This window comes from Polyodon spathula, chromosome 3 (genome assembly GCF_017654505.1).
Source record: "Polyodon spathula isolate WHYD16114869_AA chromosome 3, ASM1765450v1, whole genome shotgun sequence".
NCBI lineage: Eukaryota > Metazoa > Chordata > Actinopteri > Acipenseriformes > Polyodontidae > Polyodon > Polyodon spathula.
In genome coordinates this window covers 59,967,418-59,984,020 of record NC_054536.1, presented here as the reverse complement: position 1 = coordinate 59,984,020, position 16,603 = coordinate 59,967,418, and the positions used below count along the sequence as shown (strand labels likewise).

Below are 16,603 nucleotides of genomic sequence, written 5' to 3'. Positions count from 1 at the left end.
TCTGACACATACCAGCATGCAATTAAAAATCTGGTTTATAGAACTTGGCCACTTTGTGAAGATGCTTTGGGAAACCCATCTGGCAACATGTATATACTTTGCTTCAATAAAATATCTCTGCAAGTTTAGAGCAATGCGTTGACACATTCAGTTTCTCACTTGTTGAGAAAGAGAAAGAGCAGGTATGATTTTTTCAATGCTTTATTAAAACAAGTTCCATTACCCCTTGTTGCAAGATCATAGCTTGTTCAACACTCTTCAGCCAGATATTCACTCATAAATAAACAACTCACTTTATCTCATTACAAAGATATTTATATCATGACATGTAATATTCCATTTAAATATTCTGGGATCTTCCAGACAATCCCCAAATCTCCAGTAATGAACCACAGAATAATCCTACGGTAGCATTCTGTATGAATAGAAATGACCACACCATTGTAGAATCACGTCACTAAAAAAAGAAAACTGTATGTTTGAACTGAGCACTGTCATGACCCTTTTAGTATAGATATTCTTAGCATTACACTGTGCATAGGTGAAGCATAGACCCATAGGTGAAGAATTGTGAACTGATGCCAGTGCAACAGAAATCCACCCCATTAAGCGTGAGGAGTCTTTTCCAGAACATTTGTTTGCTGCAACAATTAGTAAGCATGTCAAATAATGAACTATCATGAAAAACAATATAGAACCATACAGAACACACATAATATGATATTAAACATGTTAAAAGCAATGTTGAGCAGAATTAAAAGAAGGCTCCAGTATAATACCACTCCAGTTGCCTTCGCAGAATGTGCTTGCTTTTAAAGAACTGTTATTTTTCCACCTTCATCTTTCATTAACACAGCAGCTGTGAATGATTAGTGTGCCTTATCATAAAGTCTTGTTTACCATCTGCGATGTTCATCTTTGGTGGCGAAACGTGATCCAAGGACTTTAAGGTGATTGCTGATCATCAAGCAGTGGGAATGCTTGACATAGTTTCCATCGTCATAAAGTGACCGATCCTATTTAAAAGTAATACTCTCCTCCAGCCAGCACAGCAACGCTGAATTACAAAATAGAAGAAGCAAGAGGTAGAAGAAAGACAAAATGTCAGAAGCGGATAGGAAAACGAATCTGAAGAACTCCGCCACAGCCAACAAAAATATTAAAAAGCTGCGGATCATAAGCATGGTGTGCAGCTTGACTAAAAGTTGGCAGCAGTGGGCTTCTGAAAATGAGAATAAGCATGCCAACGAACCTTCAGGATGGGCACCTCATGCTGAAAAAGAGGAAAAACCAAAGCAATATAAAAAAAGTGCTGATCAAACAATGGGATCTATTCAAAAGACACAATCTACCAAGAAACTTGAAGGTGATTCTGGTAAAGAACCTTTGGAGTCAAAAATCAGAAGCAAACAGGTGACAAAAACCATAACAAGTAGGGTTCAGGAGAAAGGAAACGACATTAGCTTTTTGACAAATAGATATAAAAATGATACAAATGAGGCTGATAAAATCCTGTACGGGAACAAGTCTCCAACCCGGAGGAGAAAGTGCTCCAACCTAGTATCTGAGCTCACCAAGGGCTGGAAGGACATGGAGAAGGAAAACCACAAGACCCAGAGTAACAGCATGGACACTGAGGACAGTGGCTTTTTAGAGGGAGATGAGAAAAACCAGGAGGAAAAATCTGAGAAACAGGAGGTAACAGAAGAATATTCACCTGTCAGGATCAAACGACCTTCAACTACACTGTAAGTACATTGGTACAGATTAAATATGTTGCCTTAATGCATAGAGAAAAAAGTCCTTTAACAAAATTATATGGAATTTGTTTCTCATAAAATACTAAATGTTAACACAATTAATTGAACTGCTATGGGAAATTGAAAAAGGTAATGTATGAGATAATCGCTGCTTTTAAAACACATTTACCAAAGAAAATAATGTCTCTCTAAAGCCGAATTTACATGATCTCCATAGATGGCAGCCATATTATGTCAGAGGTCAATAGGATGGCCACCAAAGTGTGTAGGGTTTATGCATCCTTGTTAATAAGATCTCATGTGGCTTAAAGGGATATGAGGGTTTGACACCGTGGCAGCAGAAGCTTTATAAAAAAAAAAAAAAAAAAAAAACTTATGAAAGGGTTACATTTTCTAGCACTACACCCACGATCCCGATCAAAGAGTTAGTTCTTTGTCAGCTGGAAAGCAAAAAGTCAAATTACCTCAATATGCTGGCCATCTTAGCTCCAACTTGAAGAAAATGACGCCGTTAATTTTTGTAACTGATAAATTGTAGTTGTAGTTGTAGTAATGTAGTTGCTAGTTGAAATTGTTTATGGATTATTAGCAGTTGTAGAATCAGAGGATTTCCAAATACATATAAATTCCCCTCACAGGAATGCTTAATTGTTGATAAAAATATTTTCCTGGTTAAGTCTTTAATGCCCCAAAGTTTAATTCCAGATTGCAAATGTTCATCACCTCTTTCTTACAAAAATGTTCAAATCACTGTCCAACAGTGACACCTGCTGATAGAAGTCAGATTTGAATCTCCAGTATAATTGAAGTCCCTCATATTTAGGTTTGTTTATTGGTTCTCTGTTATTTCAGGGCCCTTACACAGATTAAATGTTTAGTTTAACTTCCACGTCTATTATAAACATACCTAAGAGGTTGTGAACGAGTTAGATCTCGAATGTTTTCTGGTACCTTGTATAACTTATGAACTGTGTTCTGGTTTTCCTTTAATGTGGTAGGAAATGACCATAATCGTTTAAAAAAGTGGTAAAAACAAATCATTTGCTGTATCATATTAATAACCTGCACTGAAATACTTTATAAATAAATCTTTATTGAATTGTGATTTGACAATTTTTTTTTTTTCTGTAGCGTGAATAAAGATGTGGATGAAGCAAAAAAGATCAACCTTCTTGCTAAGAAACACAGTCCTGTGGGCAACCTGAAGAGCAGGTGGCAAAACTGGGCTGAACAGCACACTGTGACTCAGAAGCTAAACCCTTTCAGTGAGAACTTTGACTACAACATGTCCATGGCCACTCGTCTCCACAAGGGTGACGAAGGCTATGGAAGGCCAAAGGAGGGCACCAAGACTGCAGAGCGGGCAAAAAGAGCAGAGGACCATATCCACCGCGAGATCAGCGACATGTGCTTCATTATCAGAACCATGGAGAACCCTGGACCAGACGGCAAGACAAGAGTAAAATTTGGACAACTTTTTGACAGATATGTGCGTATTTCTGATAAGGTGGTTGGCATCCTCATGAGGGCCAGGAAGCATGGAAAGCTGCATTTTGAAGGTGAAATGTTATGGCAAGGTAGAGATGACCATGTGGTTATTACTCTTTTAGTATAACATTTATTGATTGCATCAGCACTTACAGTTAAATGGGGTTGTCAGTATTGTATACTGTAAATTAATGTAATAAGGTTAGTGTTTATCTTTGACAATTTTAGGACTTAAGGCTGCCAAACACCTGATGCGATGCGACAAAAATAATAGAGCCTATACTGTTAAGAACCTTTCACACCCCAGGTGACACTTAGCATTGTGAAAAAAATAGGAGAATATCTTATTTTTTTGTGACTATATCATACAACAGATAGGAAACTAGCACAAATCTTTCCTGCTTGTGTTCTAAAACACCCCCCCCCCCCCCCTCTCTCTCTCTCTCTCTCTCTCTCTATATATATACACATACAGAGGGAATGGTCAAAGGCTACACATTAAATAGATTATCAGAAATAGTTGCATGCAATGTTACATCACTGTGCATTTTTGATAATCTGAATTATTTCAATGACTTAATTATACTGGCATCTACTGATGTAATTGTGTTATTACTTAATTAATATTACCTCTTTCAAAATGAAAGGATATGCCTGTTATAGGAGTGAAGTTTTACAACACTTTTTAAAAAAATAAACCCAATCTAGTTCTTTGAAGTCTTTTATATAAACCAGAGATACAAATGTGTTTGTGTAATTTTATTTATTGCTGTGAACAGAACACATTGCAATGTATAAAGCTCAATGCATACCTCTTTTCTATTTTGTTATAAAAATGTGTTATATGTATTTATTTTATGTAAAACCCAAAATAAGCAAACCAATAGTGAATTACCCAAATCATGAACTAATTCAAATTACCTAAAAAAAAAATCTGTGATACTAGTGTGGCCCCCTATAAACGTATACCTTATTTTATACCATACTTTATTAACAATGTAAAATGATTAATACAATTGTATTATTACTGTAACAAGTCTATTCAATCAAAATAATACATTGTTGATTTTAAATGGGCAGACTTACTTTAGTAGGAAACATTTACCTTTAACAGACTTTAAGGCAATGTCCTATCCGGCTTTGAAGCAGAACCGTGATGCCCGCTGCAATGCACCCAGTTGAAGTAGACGCATGTTCATTATTCACTATTCAGATAGTGGTTAAAACCTGAAGCTAGATGCTTATTCATTAGTCAATTTTTATAATTGGATTAACTGTGAAGCACTACATTTATTTCTTAAAAAATACAAGCTTACTTTCACAAATAATGATTATTAGGTAGGACAGTGCTCTTTTTGGTAAAATATTGATATTCCAATTCTCAGATAAACAAGCAGTTGTGTCACTTACCCCTACTAACTTATGAAAGTACACACCAAATGCATTGCCCCTGCCCTAGGTACAGGGCCCCAAAAATCATAGATAAATACCCCACCCCCTTCACTAAAAAGGCTATTAGTTTGTAAAATACTGGTATTGAAATCCTTTTTTCTGTCCCTGCACTGGGAAGAGGGCCCATACATAAATGCATTGGAATATCATTATTTTATGAAAAGATTGCTACTTTGGTAAGAGGGTGGGGAATTTGTCTTTGATGTTCTGTGCACAAATGATATAATACAATATTGCAATAATAAAACTAAATACCAATACATCTGCATATGACGCAGAAATATACTGAATATGCAGAAAGGTATTTTTATGTTCAATTCTCTAAAGTCTACTTTATATTATAAGTATATATATTATATAATATATCTATATATATTATATAATATATATATATATATATATATATGGACTCACAATTAAACCATGGTTATACTGGACTTCTAGTTGTATGACTGACCCCAAACAAAACTCAAAGTTCAGGATTACAATAATTTTATTTTCATACTATACATCACTATTACATTATACTCTTGTGAAACCCTTTGAGGAGTGTCGTATATTAGCTGTAACAAGGACGATAATACTGCTGTTGATGACCAAAAGGGGGAAGAAAACTGCTTTAATTCCAAGTTCTATATCAGCCTGTAAATATTTAGTCTACATACTGACAGCGTTACAGAACTATAAGCAAAAACATGAAGAAAAAATGATGCCCTGTATTTTTTTTTTCAACATTCAGCATATATTTTATTTTTAATACAGAACATTACATTTGCCTTTTTTTCTTTAGAATGTAGCAGCAAGCTTTCTCTAGACAGATAACATCTTTAAGAACTAAAGTACTGTACAGTTACTTTTGATGCCTAAGTACTGGGCATCAAAAAAAAAAAAAAAAAAAAAAAACACATCTAGGATTAAAGTGCTATAAGTAACCCACCAATCCACAGTTTTATATATACTTATATATAGGATCAAATCTACTATTTTAACATAAATGTACAAGGTAATATACATTATATATCTGTAACAAGCTGAAATGTCAGCACAAAAAGGTCACTGTCCCACAAACAGCAATATCTTTTGTAAAATATACTTAGGGCTTCTGATTTTCTGTTTTACCCCGGCTTTTACAATCTTCTTTAAGAATTAAATTGATATATGTTAAGCCTTTTCTGCATCTCAATCACAACTGAGAAACACATTAAAGTAAAATTGATTTTAATTATTTATTTTTTCTTCTAGAAAACAACTAAATGGGCTTTTAAATAGGCCAAGTCCTCATTTTTCACATACAAATGTGATCGCAACATGTTAATAAGCGACTCTATATTAAAACTAGAATGAAAAGTAAAGTATTTTATGCTGGACACACTATTACAATTGTTATGCAGAACTGTATTTACATTCATAAAGATAAATTGCTTCTTTGAAATTAAAAAGCAAGACTTGTGATAAATTAATTTTACTATTAACATGTTTCTCAGTTGTGACTGAGATACATGAATGTCTTAACAGGTATCAATCTAATTTTTAAAAGAGGAGTAAAAAAAGTCAGGGTAAAACACACAGAAAATCAGAAGCCCTAAACATAACAAACCAGGGCACCAGGCTTTACTATTAATACACAGAAATACCTTGGCTTTTGAAACAAACATTTAGAGCTATAATAGCTTTACATGTCTGTCTAATACAATGACAGGAACTATTGCAATATAATTTACCTGTATTTTTTTTTTTTTTGAGGTCACATGACAGTAATTTGCATATTCCACAAATCTATTGTAACACATTACTGTCTACTTATACACTAATTCTCTTTAGGGCTAGTGCTAGCTGGACTCACACATACACCCACTTGACAGAACATTACAACTATGGGTATTAGGATATTAGCTATGAGCTTGCTGTTTATGTGCTATGAAGCTGAATGGCAGAAGAACTATAATACAATACTGTAGTTACTTCATTCAAGCAAGAATTGTTGGTATGGAAAGTTTGCTTAATTTCTTCTAAATGATGGTGTTCTAACAGTGACAGATCCTGCTCTTTATGGTGATATATTGATGAACCCTAATAAGATTATATCAAGCTTTCCAGTTCTTTCCTACTTGTAACCCAATTGCACTCTTAGATCTTCATTTAGCCCTCAAAAAAGACAAGCAGTATCTTGCCAGGGATGAACTCTATATTTTTCTCTTGTAAGCTTCACATATGGGTATCACCTAAAATCTAATACAGCTGATTAATGCTCTTTCTTCAATACACAGGTCCAGCACTGTTAGCTTTTTTAATTTATCTGTCCCAAACCTGTACTACCTTCATCAGCACTTGTAAAAGCGGCCAACTGGAAACCTCTTCTAAATCGTAACAAACAAGGTCAACAGCAATGAAACAGAATATCTTTTACATTTGTTATAAGACATTCAAAATGTAATTATTTGCCTTTTTGGCAGTTACACACCAAAGTACCTAAACTAAAATAGTTCTGTACTGAATAAGCTGTTTACAAACAAAAAGCACACACATGTACTTTAAAGCAAGCTTTTTAATGATGTAGTCAGGTTTGGGACACAGCCACTTTTGGGATGATCCGTTTCATTATGGCAATCTGTGAACTATTTCATTCAAAAGACCAGATTTCTATATCTTGCACACAGAAATCTTCCTTCTTTGAGAGTGTATGATTTCCAAATGTTTTGCATGAATGACTTCTTCCATGGTAGAGATCCTCATCCAGCCATAGCCCAAACTCTCCCCTAAAAGTATAAAGGAAAATGACACACACTTTGTTTTAATAAAAGGAATTCAACTAAAATGGAGGTGATTTTATATTTCAGCTAGAGATCTGACAATGAATCATGATGGATAACATAAATAAAAGAGTTACATAAGTGCTACATAAGGAATGTGGTTCTCCAGCCCTTCAATTTACAGACTGGAGAATTCTAAAGACAACTTATCCCTTTGCTGCTGAAGTGCTTTAAAATCTCTGATATGATCGATGACCTTTCATGTCATATATTGGCCTTCCAATCACAAAACTTTTTTTTTGCATGGGTCATAGCCATGACTGCGGGCCCTGTCACCATATAATTGGTTTAGGGCTAGGGTGGGTGGGACATATATTATAGTTACAAGGGCGTGTTACAGACACTGCCTTTTTAGCCGAGTTCACTGCAGATTCATCTAGGCACTCGTCAATTTAAAACGTCTGTGTCTCTGGTTCTAGAACTCATTTGAAAGGTAAGTACTTGGACTAACTAGCTGTTTTGTAATTTTTATTATTATTATCTTTTTAAACTTTATATCCGCTTTAAAAAAACATACAAAAAAAACCCCAACAACTTTGGATTTTTTTTTTTTTTGTGTGTGTGCATGCAGGGCATGAGATAACTTTAGATATTTTTTTAGTTATATTCTGATTTATTGTTTTCCTTTTTTGAAAACATTTCTCCTCAGGAGGTGGACAAAGGCAAAACTAAATACCTGCAGCTGATGCCTAACTAGCTGTCTGGTCATTATTATTATTAGCTATGTATTTCATTCATTTACTTTTTCTGTTTTTGTTGTGTGTGTGTGTGTGTGTGTGTGTGTGTGTGTGTGTGTGTGTGTGTGTGTGTGTGTGTGTGTGTAAAACGATGAAGTCATTATTCAGCTGCAGTCATTCATTATTATTATTATTATTATTATTATTATTATTATTATTATTATTATTATTAGTTTACTTGGTTTACATGAGTGTGTGAAAGGATGGAAAGTCATTATTTAACAAATTATTATAGTTTTTTAGCTATATTTTATTATTGTTAGTTTACTTTTTTTAACAAAATACTGGATATCATTGGAAACAGTTACTTAATGCTTTTTTGTAGATACAGATTTTAACTTATGATTTAAAGTTGCCAAACTTCAAGTGCTGAAAACACAAAGTGATCATATCTATGCCCATATATGGTCATTCTGATTAGGCAGCAAAGGGTTAACCGTAGAAATACATTTGACAAGATCAGCTGCTAGAACTGCTTAATATTCTGACCACAAGGGGGAACCAAAGTATTTCTAAAAACAGTGCTGTACTTTATTGCTGTGATTACTGAAACCCCCACACCTAAAAATGTGTGTTGTATGGGAACAGTTCCCCAAGTGGAACTGTTTGTCAGTGGCAATAATTGAGCTCGCATGGAAGGTGGAAAGGGTTGCAAATGCATCCACGTACATAAGTGTGGTTAACTTATAATTTAAAGCAAATAAATGACACTAACTGGTTTATGTTATTATTTTAAGTTATGTATTGAACTAACATTCAATGAATGGCAAAGTATATTTATATTTATTTATTTACAAATTTACTCCAAATTGCCTGACGTCTCGCTCAGGAATCGATTCTAAGTCAACAGGGGCTGTGTATTAGTGGTGTAACCCGCAAGATAAGACAGGAAATTGACTATGTAAGGCTAAAAAACTAAATCTGTAGGGCTAAAATCAATCATTTTAAAAGCACTACATCTTTCTACATCTATCCCAGCTCACCTGCCACTCTCGGCAAGCTATTCTGAAGTAAACAAGGAGATGTGTGTAGCAGCCTATACAGCAGAATAAAAGAAACATGCTCCTGAAGTTGGACAAAATCTAAACATCAAATAACGTGCCAGAAACTAATGTATTATACACACAGACACCATTTAATGAAAATGAATATTGTTAATAAAATAAATATTTAGGGATAAAGCAATCATTTTAGAAGTCTTACAATGTTTCTACATACACTGAGGTGCAGCGCGTGCCGCTAACGAAGAGTTAAAGATGAAAAATATGAGACACATATTTGCATGAAACATATCAGTCCGAAATTAACTTCTTAAGGTGCATTAGAAGATGCACAACAACCAATCTTCTAAAATATTTTACAAGACAAAATGGAACCACATTGTGATGCAAATTGATTTGCTAAGGTCACTTACCCTCCTCCACCAAAAGCTAAAGAGTCCATATCTCCTTTAATAAAGAACATGTTGTCTCCTGTCCATTTGAAGACCTGAAAAATAAGTAATGCCCTTCATTACCTTAACATATACAGTCACAGACAAAAGTATATGCACACTACACTTAATATAAGATAAGAAAACAAGTTAAATACAAGCATTTAGTGAACATTAGCCACTGATTAATAAGGCATAGTTAATAAGACAAATACATCATTTCTGGTAGTTTAACAATCTTTTGTAAAGTGTAAAGTGCCCCCCCCCCCCCCCCCCCCCCAAGCCAAAGGAGGCTGAATGCCTGAGCAAGCTGCACAAACTAATTTGGTTTAACAACAAGCACAACGTTAACCCAAGTTTCCTGGACGTTTATCTGTTTTTGTTACAATTTCAATGGTACCTAAAATGAGCATTTTCCCCCATTTATACAGACATTTCAGACTTACAAACTACCTCCATTCCCAAAGTGTTCGTAATTCAGAGGGTCTACTGTAAAACTGGCAATATGAAATACACAATCATAATATTAAAATCACGCAAGATAAGACCCTGAACTGTAACATGGAGTGTTGGTTATCGCATCTTCTATGACAACGATGCAACAGATTTAAAGTCACGGATCAGACAATCAACTTTTTGCTGTACAAACAAATGTAACAATTCCTAAAGATAAATCGTATTACAGACAATCTTACCTCAAATTCAGGACAAAACGTGAAAAGAAAGGTTTCCCCAGTTCCATAAAAACAATCACTAACTTTGAATGGCTCAGATGCTAGTGCACCAAAGACCTACCGTAAAAATACAAAAATAAATTTAAGTTAGTATGCCATATCGAAAACTCGTTTTAACACTTGACTTTCAAATTCAATTATGATGTATATGCAGTAGTATATAAATTCAGTGAAAAGCTGATCTGCCGTTAGCTAGACCTTTTCAGTTCATCACTTTTTTGTTAACTTATATTATATGCTTCAGGCTTTACTCTCTATTTTTAGTGAGCAGCTGTACAGGTTTCTACAGTATGAGTTATACTAAAGCAGAACTGTCTCACACCAAACAACGCAGCATTCAATTTAAATGATGATCAGGCAGGTTGTTACGGAGCATGTGGTTGTAAAATCAAAATTGGTTAATATACACAAGATATGGTAATTCTCAGTAGGTTGTTGGATACATTTCTCATTTTATCATTAACCACCTCCCCCTGTGTACAGCACTCATGCCTTTGATCTGTTGCACAATACAAACCTACTGTATAAAAAGCTGCCCATGTATGCTAACATAGTGAAAACATAGGAAATGTATTGTATGAATGTTATAATATGAAATCTACAATATTAAACTGATGCCTAGATAAGACAATAAAATGCTAGAATTCAAACATTTTCCAAGTTTTTTTTTTTTTTTGTCTTGTTACAGTATATTTATTTGTTACTGGTATGAAAAATGCAATCTGTAAAAAGGGAAGACGCATGCCAAGTTTACATGTACTACTAAATCTGCACTGAAACTATTTTAATGGTTTCCCAAAAAAACACTATTGTACCAGGCAAGTAAAATGCATATCCCCGTCAAAGAAAGAAATACCTCTTTACAATGCTACTATCATTAACAAAAGTTAGGGAAACTGATTTTAGCAGTTTTCAAGTTGGTTCTGAAAACCACTGAAGAAAATCACACAATAATCAATACACTATAAGGCCTAGTACTTTGGCTAAGGCCAGAGGTGAATCTACTTTCACAAAAATACAAACTTGCAGATCTTTTACCTGTCCATCACTGTCTTTTATGACCATCAGCACTGGTGAGTCTTGACCCTGCATCGTACGATATAGGGTCTTTATGCTCATGCCATTTCTTGTTGTGCTAAATGCAAGTGTCCATGGATAGCCGATTGTCCTTGGAGGAAGATGCTTTGAAAGCTAAAAAGCAAGCAGATAAGACAGATTATGGCAATTCTACATCTAAAAAACAGACATTCTTCTAAACATCTGGCATAGCAACTAAACTAAGAATGTCTAAAAAAACCTAACTTACTTAGTTTGTAATACCAAGGGGGGTGGAGATTAAAAAAAAAAAAAAAACAGTTAGAGAGGAGAACCAATTAAACATTTCCGATTGAACAAGTTGGATTGAAGCTGCCAATGCTGTGAACACATTCTGATAGGCAGACCAGATATAAAACCAATGTAAAAACAACAAAACTGGTTGAATTGAATTTATGACCAGGGATATGTTAATAAAAATATCAAAAGTCGTGATTATGTTGAAAAAGATTTTGCTAGAATACATAAGACCACACCAGTATGCTAGGGGAAGAAATGTGTTTCATACCCTACAGTCTGTTCAGTAATACTTTAATGCAGTTATATTTTTAATGTCTGCGCATTCTGAACCCAATATGAATTGGAAATGTGCCACTTGCCAGTTTCTCAAATAGTTGTACAGGACTGAGACCCTTCTGTCAATATTTTTTTTTCTCTCTTTCCTAACCTTAAACTTCAGTTTCTTCATTTCTGATTAACGTAGACTCTTAATTTCCAATTCATGCTTTTTTTTTATTGTAACAAGTTCCATCTCTCTTAACTTAAGGCAAACACATTTTTTGTAAAGTCTAACATTAAAAATACTTTTCAGAGAATGTGTACCCAGTACTAGGTGATAGCACATCATACATGATAAATACTGTAGCCCACTGCACTTCTGGAGACAGTTATAAGTAGTGCTGGAACAAACACAGGATTTTCACGTTCGGATATTCGCATGGACATTCGTTCACTTTCAAAAAGTAATAAAAGCCATTATAGTGCTCAGAACACAGGCAGAGACCTCACAGCAGCAGGGGCAGGGGGGCGTTGCCCGTGTATTCCTTTATTTTACAGCAAGACATTACAATATGCAACAGGTTAAAATAGAAAAATATCCCAGGAGTAAAGAATACGTTGTGTAGGCCTTACTTTACACCAGTGAATTAACTACAAAACAAAGGATGCCAAACAGCAGTTCAAGCTAAATGTTGTTTTTATTTTATTAACTTTTTTTCATTCCTTGCCATTTGTTCACAGTAAACAGTGGCCATAGACACGTTTTCATAAAGTAATAGAATAAGGTCTACTTGTGCCTTTTTGTAGCTGAACAAACAAAACTGAAATTTAATTTTAAATACTGGAAATGGTGTTGTATTTTATTTTATTTTTTTAATATGCACATTAAATCTCACATCACACTGAGCTCGTTTTCATTTTTGTCATTTCTAGCAAATACAAACATCTGATTTTTGTATCCGAATACATGTCAAAAAATATTTGTTTGAATATTCGGATATTTGTCCTAGCACTCATTATAAGGCCAATGCTGGATAAAGGGATGCATGAATAAATATACAAATAAATAAATAAAATAAACCAAGTAGTAGTAGTAATAATAATAATAAAACAACAATCTAAACAAACAAACAAAAAAAATTCACGAAACCACCAGGGGGCGAGTGTGTCATTTTAATGCTATAAATAGAAAAGTCACATTCATTTTAGTAAAACCTCTATCAATAATTAACATGTCTGTAACATGTCTGTATGTACCTGTCATCAACATGTTCAATATATTTATACTTGCACACAATATTCACAAAGGAAATATGTGCAAACTGAAATGTGTAAATGAAATCAGCAGTTCTGCCAGTAGCCAGGTTAGTTTTTACATGGGATAGTAAAGACTATAATCAGTAAATACATATTTATATATTTGTAAAATATAACAATTGCTGCATTATATCATTGTTGAAATATTATATAGAACATTTAAAAATTGCTTAATGGCAAAAAGTTGACCTTTGTCCCAGTTACTGTTGTTTTTAAACATTGTATACGGTATTGTGATGAGTTAAGGAATTTGTTTTAGTATATTTTTTACACTTTTTTTTGTTTGTTTTTCACCCAGGGTCAGGGACATAAAAATGTGAGATCAACTACTGAAATGCGTCAACTGGCTTATTGCAGTCTTTATGAAAAAATCTGTCCCTATGCACACGACTTTATCATACACTGCAGCAACCCAGTAAAATGTTTTTAGTAATCAAGCTGTTTGTTGTATTCATAAAGTTTATTCAGAATGCTGTCAGGTGATCTTTGGTTGGTGATCTCTTAAATAAAGTTTGCATCCATTTGTTTTATTTTTACAACTTGTGAATGAAACCAGGAGTAGCATAGTTTGGTATATTATTTACTAATTTAAGTCATTTTATAAATCTATTTTAAACTGCAAGAACAATTTGACTGTGATTCTGCATCTCTGAAGACAGTCTAGCATAAGTCCTAAGAATTTATTTATTTATTCTTATTGAGGAAATGGATAATATGTACAGATAAAAAAATGCGGGGTCCTGACTACAGTATTTGCACTAAACGAGCATGACTGTACAGTGCAGTGTTTCAAATGGTTTTGTATATTTGGCATTTCCGTGTTTTTGTTTTAATGATGGCTAATCGATACATTTTTTTTAAATTCTATACATTCCATGTTATTTAAACCAGAGCATCAAAGTGCATAGCTACTTGTGTTACATTAGATATAAACAAAAAGTATTTCTTTGGAAGTTCTTCTCGCTTTTGTGGTTATATGGGTAAGTGTTTTCAATTTTTGTACTAATGTAATGTAAATAGTAGTTTTAGGCCTATTTAAAATGCTTTGCCATTATTTATAGCTACTCAGCCTAAGTGTACATGTAGGTATTAAATACTCGTTCACCTCCTATCACTAACTGACACTTTTTATTTATTTACTTACTCTGTACAGTACAAGACGATGCTTTGTTACGCTTGTGAAAAGTTTGAAATGTTAGCTGCGATCAGCTATTTGGTGTGCATTCTGGGAGCTGTAGTTCAAAATGGAAAGCATTCCTAAGTGATTGTATTGTTCAGAATTACAGTAACTTGCCAAATGGGAGTAGTAACTGTCCAGTAGTTTTTTACCTAAAAGGTGAATAATAACAAATGCTCTCCCGGCACCAAATTTTCACAAAAAAACACCTGTTTTTAAAAAGTGCTGTAGCTCAAAAACTACTGGACAGAATAACACATAACAAAAAATTCAGCCTACCAATCAAACCTGAAATCCAAAACAGCAGGCAGACTGATTGATTGATTGAAAGATATGGGGAGTACCCCACACCGTTGCACTGCAAATGTCCTTGACAGATGCACCCTGGTAAAAATTAAGCAGGCTTTGCAATGGAGAATGCCTGCATCTCACTCACTCTCTTTATGGTGGTGGTAGCAAGCAAAAAAGCTGCTTTGAGCGCTAAGTGTTTCAGATTAACTGCATGCATGGGATCAAATGGAGGCTTCACGAGTGCACTAAGCACCACGTTTAACCTCCAGCAAGGAACAATGTACTTCACAGGCAGCTGAAGCCGCTCAGCCCCTTTCAAAAATTGCACCAACAGGAGGTGAGTTTCTGAGGAGACCAAGTCAAATTTGACATGGCAAGCCAAAATGCAGTACAACTGCCAAGGGACAGGTCGTGGGGTTGAACCCACGAGACAGACACAATGTCTGAAAAACACCCCACTTGTACCCTTACTGGGAATGCATGGACAGTACTCTGTCATTCTGCAGGGTGTCAAATGTGCCTGTTCAGGAGCCAGACCCACAGCTGTAGACTCAATGGGTCGGAATGCCATCAAGTAGGAGGAGTGGCAAACACTGTTGCAGCAGCAAAGGTCATTCAAAATGATCTAGACAAGATTCAGAACTGGGCAGACACATGGCAAATGACATTTAATAGAGAAAAGTGTAAGGTACTGCACGCAGGAAATAAAAATGTACATTATAAATATCATATGGGAGATATTGAAATTGGAGAAGGAATCTATGAAAAAGACCTAGGAGTTTTTGTTGACCCAGAAATGTCTTCATCTAGACGATGTGGGGAAGCTATAAAAAAGGCTAACAAGATGCTCGGATACATTGTGAAAAGTGTTGAATTTAAATCAAGGGAAGTAATGTTAAAACTGTACAATGCACTAGTAAGACCTCATCTTGAATAATGTGTTCAGTTCTGGTCACCTCGCTATAAAAAAGATATTGCTGCTCTAGAAAGAGTGCAAAGAAGAGCGACCAGAATTATTCCGGGCTTAAAAGGCATGTCATATGCAGACAGGCTAAAAGAATTGAATCTGTTCAGTCTTGAACAAAGAAGACTACGTGGCGACCTAATTCAAGCATTCAAAATTCTAAAAGGTATTGACAGTGTCGACCCAAGGGACTTTTTCAGCCTGAAAAAAGAAACAAGGACCAGGGGTCACAAATGGAGTTTAGAAAAAGGGGCATTCAGAACAGAAAATAGGAGACACTTTTTTACACAGAGAATTGTGAGGGTCTGGAATCAACTCCCCAGTAATGTTGTTGAAGCTGACACCCTGGGATCCTTCAAGAAGCTGCTTGATGAGATTTTGGGATCAATAAGCTACTAACAACCAAACGAGCAAGATGGGCCGAATGGCCTCCTCTCGTTTGTAAACTTTCTTATGTTCTTAAGTGCCCCGTGCCTGACTTGAGTATGTTGCTTCGCTTGGGCAGCCTCCACAGCTGGCTGCTGAGGAGCTGCAACAGGGTTGAAAACCAGAGTCTCTTGGGCCAATATGGGGCTACTACCACTGGCTCAGTCCTGCCTGATTTTCTCCAAACACAATGAGAGCAGGGCGAGCATTTGGAAGGCATATAACAGTTGCTCCCAGCCACTGGTGTGCCACTGGCAGCGGGTCCCCGTCCATTATGGAGAAACAAGGGACAGTGGGTTGATTCTTGGGAGGCAAAGATCTATCTCTGCTCTCCCAGATGAGGCTCACCACTCCACTGAGGTGCTGGGGACTCCTTGAGAGGAGGTCCGCCACCCAGTTTGTCACAGACAAGCACATGTCTC

At 35.3% G+C, this 16,603-nt stretch overlaps 2 protein-coding genes across 5 annotated transcripts in view; one reads left to right on the top strand and one right to left on the bottom strand.

Moving 5' to 3' along the window:
• Positions 1–882: 882 nt before the first annotated feature.
• Positions 883–5,018, top strand: LOC121313266 (actin-binding Rho-activating protein-like). Its single transcript, XM_041245627.1, has 2 exons — positions 883–1,748; positions 2,892–5,018. The coding sequence occupies exons 1-2, from the start codon at positions 1,102–1,104 to the stop codon at positions 3,373–3,375; spliced, it is 1,131 nt and encodes a 376-aa protein (XP_041101561.1). The 5' UTR covers positions 883–1,101; the 3' UTR covers positions 3,376–5,018.
• A 157-nt stretch (positions 5,019–5,175) lies between these two features.
• Positions 5,176–16,603, bottom strand: part of oxr1a (oxidation resistance 1a) — a 179,839-nt gene continuing 168,411 nt past the window's right edge. For all 4 annotated transcript variants that reach the window (XM_041245623.1, XM_041245626.1, XM_041245624.1 and 1 more), the window contains 4 exons: positions 11,452–11,604; positions 10,375–10,470; positions 9,662–9,735; positions 5,176–7,456 (listed from right to left, as the gene is read on the bottom strand). In XM_041245623.1, the coding sequence (XP_041101557.1) occupies positions 7,321–7,456; positions 9,662–9,735; positions 10,375–10,470; positions 11,452–11,604 (459 nt within the window). In that variant the 3' untranslated portion in view covers positions 5,176–7,320. The remainder of the gene's footprint in view (positions 7,457–9,661; positions 9,736–10,374; positions 10,471–11,451; positions 11,605–16,603) is intronic.